The sequence below is a fragment of the Cynoglossus semilaevis genome, chromosome 3 (genome assembly GCF_000523025.1).
Source record: "Cynoglossus semilaevis isolate Cse_v1.0 chromosome 3, Cse_v1.0, whole genome shotgun sequence".
In the NCBI taxonomy this organism is placed as follows: Eukaryota; Metazoa; Chordata; class Actinopteri; order Pleuronectiformes; family Cynoglossidae; genus Cynoglossus; species Cynoglossus semilaevis.
The window spans coordinates 10,546,843-10,553,364 of NC_024309.1; the positions used below are offsets into that span (position 1 = coordinate 10,546,843).

Below are 6,522 nucleotides of genomic sequence, written 5' to 3' on the forward strand. Positions count from 1 at the left end.
ATTAAAACATTTCAGTAATATTAAAACCTACAGATATATTATTGCAAACACTTGTTTGTCGTTTGTGTATTACCTTCTTTTTACCACTAGGCGCAGGTCTGTGATCTGAAGGTGGCCGGTGACACACCATTTGAGAATCACTACTTTTATTTTTATTCAGTGCAAAAAAAGTCAGTTTACTACATGTTTACAAGTCTATTGATTGAATATACCAGAAAAAAACACATATAAAAATGTAAATTGTTTGAAAAAGAATCTCTTTTAAAACAGAGCAGATACTTAGTAGCTGTAATTACAACACAGTAACAGAGGAGAAGACTTGACACACGAGCAGTTCTTGATGTTTTGTGGTCACTGGGACCTTGTACCCAGCTGGACTTGACTGAACTGGTATCACATCTTGGTGAGACGCACAGTGTTGAGGCGGACGCCCATAATCGTGGCCCCAGAAGCGTACTGGATCTCTCTCAGGATCCCAGTCCAATTCTTCTCTGACTCATTATATCTGACAAAGTGAGTGAGAAATGAAGTTGTCGTGAGAAAGGAAGGTTAGGATTAATACATCTGATAAAAAAAAAAAAATCCGAATCTATCGCCAAATGTATTATTTGAGACTTCTTTAGCTCTGTGATGTCATCACTCTGTGCCCACAGACTGAATGTCTGGATGGAGAACTGCCTGTGTTCCTGTGTGTGTTCCTGTGTGTGTTCCTGTGTGTGTTCCTGTGTGTGTTCCTGTGTGTGTTCCTGTGTGTGTTCCTGTGTGTGTTCCTGTGTGTGTTCCTGTGTGTGTTCCTGTGTGTGTTCCTGTGTGTGTTCCTGTGTGTGTTCCTGTGTGTGTTCCTGTGTGTACCCACCTCCAGATGTCGTTCATCTCTTTGGGAACAATTTCTTCACTGTCCTCCAAAGGCATCATGGCGAAGCCTCCTACAGCGTAGAGTGAACCAGCCAGAGACAGGATGTTCAGAGAGCTCCGCTCCTGAGGAAACTCTGTGAAGTCCGACCACCTGGAAATAAAAGCACACACAGGACAGAGCAGGGTCAGAGGCAAAACCTAACACTTAATATAATATAACAAAATATTGTTTATCATTGTCAACTTTCAGACAAAAATATGAATTATGACATTTTATACCACAGATTAAAGTCATCATAATCCTCCCTCAAATGTACTCTGTCTATGTAACCTGTATCTATCTGCGGAGCTCACTTGTTGGTGGCGATGTCGTACACCTCCACAGTGTCTGTCAGTCCACTGTCAGTGACTCCCGCTGCCACATAGATTTGGTTGTTATGAACCGTGACTCCAAATAAGGAGCGTGCAGTCTTCATGGGCGCCAGCTCCTTCCATTCAAACCTCTTGGCGTTGTAAACACACATCTTCTTTAAGCAGCTCCTGTTCCAGAGACAGGACGTTTGTTCTTGAAATTCAACAAAACATATACAGTGTGAATGATGGTTGGACTTGGCTTCATGCTCACTTGTTTTCATCCTTCCCTCCAATCACATAGACCAGATCATTGTGGGATATCGTTGCGTGGCCGTAGACTTGGTAAGGCACTGGTTCTGATTCGCCCCATTTAAAAGATCTGTGAGAGTGAGAACACAGGCAGTTAATCCAGGGTTCAGTCCACACCTGGGATTGAAGCTGGGCCCTGGGACGTACTGTCGGTCGTAGACCAACACTGAGGCCAGTGTCTCCTCCTGCTCCTTCAGCTCCTTCCCTGCCACCACAAAGATGCAGTTCTCTGCCTCGGCCAGGCCGAACAAGAAGCGCGGGGACGGGACAGGAGGCATTCCTAGCCAATCAGCACTGGCCGGGTCATACTGAGGTCACAAGAGGTCGAAAATTGGGTGTGGGTTATGGAATGCAGGCACATTGTTGTACTTTATACACATTGCAGGAAATGTTCTCCAGAGGACATGAATAAGTACCGGTAGAAAATGAAATTAAATGAAAGTTCTGTAAAATTTGCTTGAGTATTAGAACTATTTTAAACAACCAAAATACCATAACATTTGTATACTAGAAATCTAATTCCTTTTATTTACTGTAAAAGACAATTATAAATTTTCCATAAATTCTTCATGGAAACAAACTACTGTTCATGTTAACTGTAACTCAAACTCTTCATGACTGTCTCCCAGTGTCAGTCATACCTGCAGGAAGTAGGAGCACAGAGGATCCTCCTTGTTCTGTTCATCGTAGAACAAACCTCCTGCCACAAACACCTGGTTCTCCCTGGTCACCAGACTGGTGTGGTTTTTAGGAACTTGAGTGGAAAGTGATGCTACAAAGCAGTCGTTCTCTGCCGGGTCATAGGCCACAGCTCCTGTTTCATTTATCATCAATATCAAGTCCCTGGCAAACATGCCAAATCTAAGGTTATCGTTCAAGATGCCTGGAAGCAGATCTTCCTCTTCCTCCTTGTCTTCTGCCTCACCTTCCTCCCCCGCTCCACCTTCCTCCTTCTTACTTTTTTTTACCTCGGGCATTTTCCCCTCACGAGCGTCTCTAACCATCTGGAGTTTTTGTTGCATCTCGGGATTTGAGGAAATCAGCGCGTTTTTCTCCACCTTCTCTTTCAAGTAAATCTCATTGACCAAACGTAAACGAACACAGTCCAGCAGACCTGGAAGTTCTTTCTCTCTGTTGGCTGCATCTCTAGAAACCCAGTTCATCAAGGCCTCGAACACGGCCTCCTCTGTCTCTACGTTCAGGTTGTCATTGGCTAAAATAGCTGCCAGTTCACTGGGGAGCAGCTGAAGGAAGTCCTCATCTCTGGAGATGAGGTGGAATCTCTCGCAGGCGTAGTTTCGGGCGGAGACGGCCAACCTGGGACAGTCCAGCATCAGGCCGAGCCTGAAGACCGCCAGACAGTTGCTGAGGCTCAGACGCTTTTGTAAGAAGGAGACACACACGGTGAAAATGGAAGGGATCTGATACAAATTAGCCACGGCAAAGATGTCCTGGACATTTTGTTCTGTCACGTTGATCTTGGACGTGTACAGATACTTGAGGATCAGACCCATGACCCCGGGCTCCACGTCCTCCAGCACGATCTCCCTCTTCTTGCTCTCGTCCAGGTCTGACAGAAAAATGGAGCGAAAGAAGGAGCTGCAGGCACACAGGACCAGCCGGTGGCACGGAAACTCCTTGTCTTTGATCTTCAGCACGCAGTCCACCAGCTTGTCGTTCTCCAGCAGGTCGTAGAGGCCGTCCTGGAGCAGTGTCTGCTGGTACACCCTGGGCTCGTCCGTGGGGTTCATAGATAAAGCCATGTTTCCTGGCGGAGTGTGGTGCCTTCAAGGGGCCGAAAACCGACAGAAAGCGTCTCTTCTTTTCTTGTTTCACACAATGTGCGAGTGGCTCACACCAGCTGAACCAGGGGGCAGACCTCTTACTCAGCTGTCCAGACTCTTCAACTGAGCTCCAACTGGTGGGCTATTTATAGATCTGGGCTTCAGTGTGGAGCGAGGGGGCTTTTCTCTGGGATGTGAAATACAATATCCATGAATCAGTCCTGCTGTCCCACCTCCAGCACCACGCTGCCATGTGTCATACAGCTGACCCATGCTTAAAAGTGGAGGTTGATGTCAGGGGTGCAGAGATGGGTGCAATATACAATTCTGCCACAAGAGGGCGGTAGGAAATGCATACCGAACCATAAACTTGTCACAGGTAAAAATATTTAATGATTTCATTCAAATCCAACAACAAAAGCATGGACTTTTAGCCACCGCTGCTTTTCTAATGTTTTACCCACAAAAGATGATTTATTTCATTTAAAACACAACATTATTTTTTACAGCAAAATCATATTTTACAATTCTTTCACTCCTCTACTGTATTTACTATATCAAATCATCCTGGTGATCTTGACCTTTTTAATTGATGACATACCATAAGTTTGAAGCTGTTTGTTCATTGAGCTCTAAACTTGTACAGAGCCTCCCTTATGGGTTAGGTGAGGTTCTAAATATTCAGATGTATTTTTCTTCCTCTGACCCACGAGTGAAAACAAACATTTTCTGTATTTATTTTTTAACTTCAGGTCACTCTTTGTGTTACTTTTGAGGAAGCTCCTTATACATAGATTTGATAATATTTTAAATATTCTGCCTTGTTATTCACTATTTATTTTCCATTTACGTTTTGCACTGCAGCATGTAGCATTTCCGTTCTGAATGTAGACAGGAAAGAACATAGAACTCTGGCTCAATGTGTGAAACAATATATTCCAACCACTAAGTGCAATATTTAAGCTCTGAGTCAAATGAGAATAACACCGTCCCTGCACACTGCTCCCGGGCGCTTACAGCGTTAAACTGTTCACTTTGGTGATGGGTTAAAAGAGGTCACGTTTCGTGGTGCTGTCACAATGTTGTTGGACAGTTTAAGGTGAACGTTACGAAACTGCTTGTTACTAAATCAATGCGAATGAAAGACTGAATAACATTGACGTTTACATAAAATGTTTTCCATACAGATATATTTTCATTAAAAAGTCACAATTTTCATCGGTCATTATTCGTGATACAACTACTCCGACTTTTCTTTGCTTGGATCTGCGACTGTTTCAGGAGCAGCATCTGAAGCCGAGGCTTCGGTCGGACCCGTGGTAGCGATTGCAGGCGGTGCAGGAGGAAGTGGATCTGGATCCTGGATCATGGCCTGCCTCCTCTCCCACTCTTTTATGACTTGAACGAGGCAGTAGGTCATAAACATGACGATGACAGTAGTTATGGGGAAGCCTGAGGACGGGAGGTGGAAATGGATTAGCGGTGAGAACTAACACTTTCAGCTAAGAAGATAAATACCTGTGGTGACTACCTTTGAGGAGAAGCCGTTTGGCCACCATCTTGGCAAAGTCCAAACTGTTAATTGCCAGGATGTTGAACAAAACGATGCACCAGAAATTAAACGTATTTATGACGGCTCGGATTCTTCGAGACGCTGCCTCTGACATTGTCGCCTGGAAAATTTCAACCAAAGTAGCGTGTCAGGATTGTTGTAACAACAATGTAAAACCAACACAATTTCACTCATCTGTTTTTTTAACATTGATGTCAAGTATTTAAGAAGGAATGTGAGTGTGAGAGAGGAGTTCAAACAGTGTATAGCATCCCCTGCAGGGCAGTAAAAGGTACTGACATGTTCTTTATTGACTGTTACTACAGAAAAAGGGCTAATACTGACACTAAAAATATTAACAAACTCAAAATAATTGTATATATTGATGCTGAAGCCAACCTCGATGGTTACGAAAGGTTCCATGGAGAATAACTTGGCCGTCCACAGCTCAAAGTTGAGGCCAAAACAGTTGAAGAAAGCCCAGATGAGCACCACCTCACAGGGTCCCAGCCAGAGGATGGTCACACCGTAGGTGCAGAGTGTGGCCACCAGCTCCTCCACCACCTTATCATGCTTCCCACCCAGATGGTCATACACATACCTGGAGAAAACCATCACAATCATCACAGGATTCCACGCATTCGGATCAACGTCGCATTGAACACATTCATTTTTCTAATGACACACTCACTTGCACAGCCAGTCATTGATCCCCCTGTCAAAGTGGCTAGAGAGTGAAATAAAGAGTTTGTATTTAGTTGTTTTTATCATCATTAGTGTGACTATAGAAGTGTGAAGGAGCTGTGACTCACGTTTCAGCGAACATGTACAGCATAGTGATGCATTTCGGAGGCCTGGGAGGATCAAGATGATCCAGTCTGGACACTGTGTTGATGACTCCGAACATGACAGCTGCTTTGACCCAGTCATACACCAGGTTAAAGTAGGCCAGACCCACTGGAAACAATGTCAGAACATTTGTCATGCATTCATTTTACACTGAGCCCAGTTAACAGGAGGGGTTTCTGGGAGGTGGGTCCAGACCTAGAGCCCAGTCAGAGAGGTGTTTCATCAGCTTCACATCAGTGGGAATGGTCAGGATGTACATGAAATGAAAGAGGACGTCTACCACGATGATGACGCCCAGGTGGATCAGACCATGGACACTGATGTTCCACATTTCCCGCTCTTTCCTCGTCAAATCTGACTTGTTGACCTGTGGAGGGCAGCAGACGCTATCACTACTCATCTTATCAAAACTCACTTTGTGCACAAGAAGATCTTTATGAGTTTCTTTCTTTCAATTCCTGCCAGTATATCAGCGTCGAGGTCATTTAAACTGGAAGACTATTATATTTAATTAAATATACTTTTTGTGAGAGTTTTGTTTGGGGTTTTCCCTGTGGAAAACCATGGCTCAAAAAAAGGTTGGGAAATACTGACTTAAACGTGTCATGGGGTTTACCTGGACATGGAATTGATCAAAGGTCATGATGGGCCCAAAGTAGAAGAAGGGGAGGTAGAAGTTGTACTTGAGCAGCTCTATGATACTATAGTTTCCATCTTTCCTTTCACAGTTTTCCAGAGCGAAGCTCATACATCGCATTATGGTGAAGCCACAACCTCCATAGAAGAGAACGTGGCGCAGCTCAAAGTCACCATTTACAA

The 6,522-nt window shown here is 44.2% G+C and overlaps 2 protein-coding genes across 4 annotated transcripts in view; both read right to left on the bottom strand.

Annotated features, from left to right (window-relative positions):
• Nucleotides 1–243: 243 nt before the first annotated feature.
• On the bottom strand, nucleotides 244–3,489 carry klhl40b (kelch-like family member 40b). Its single transcript, XM_008307937.2, has 6 exons — nucleotides 2,160–3,489; nucleotides 1,666–1,826; nucleotides 1,481–1,588; nucleotides 1,210–1,395; nucleotides 857–1,006; nucleotides 244–505 (listed from the first exon to the last, which is right to left on the bottom strand). The coding sequence occupies exons 1-6, from the start codon at nucleotides 3,279–3,281 to the stop codon at nucleotides 394–396; spliced, it is 1,839 nt and encodes a 612-aa protein (XP_008306159.1). The 5' UTR covers nucleotides 3,282–3,489; the 3' UTR covers nucleotides 244–393.
• A 178-nt stretch (nucleotides 3,490–3,667) lies between these two features.
• The window catches only part of hhatlb (hedgehog acyltransferase like, b), a 9,264-nt gene continuing 6,409 nt past the window's right edge, over nucleotides 3,668–6,522 (bottom strand). For 2 of the 3 annotated variants that reach the window (XM_008307936.3, XM_025054604.1), the window contains 6 exons: nucleotides 5,899–6,070; nucleotides 5,667–5,811; nucleotides 5,546–5,581; nucleotides 5,254–5,455; nucleotides 4,834–4,975; nucleotides 3,669–4,754 (listed from right to left, as the gene is read on the bottom strand). In XM_008307936.3, coding sequence (XP_008306158.1) covers nucleotides 4,543–4,754; nucleotides 4,834–4,975; nucleotides 5,254–5,455; nucleotides 5,546–5,581; nucleotides 5,667–5,811; nucleotides 5,899–6,070 — 909 coding nt within the window. In that variant the 3' untranslated portion in view covers nucleotides 3,669–4,542. Of the gene's footprint in view, nucleotides 4,755–4,833; nucleotides 4,976–5,253; nucleotides 5,456–5,545; nucleotides 5,582–5,666; nucleotides 5,812–5,898; nucleotides 6,071–6,522 lie in introns of all 3 variants that reach the window. The other variant, XM_017031395.2, reaches the window with a different exon arrangement.

Bases quoted from the DNA above. Each gene is read 5' to 3' on its own strand.
- klhl40b (XM_008307937.2), bottom strand. From the start codon at position 3,281: ATGGCTTTATCTATGAACCCCACGGACGAGCCCAGGGTGTACCAGCAG. The intron at 1,827-2,159 runs GTATGACTGACA...TTGTGACCTCAG, and splicing joins TGTGCTCCTACTTCCTGCAG to TATGACCCGGCCAGTGCTGA. The intron at 506-856 runs GTGGGTACACAC...TCACTTTGTCAG, and splicing joins GAGATGAACGACATCTGGAG to ATATAATGAGTCAGAGAAGA.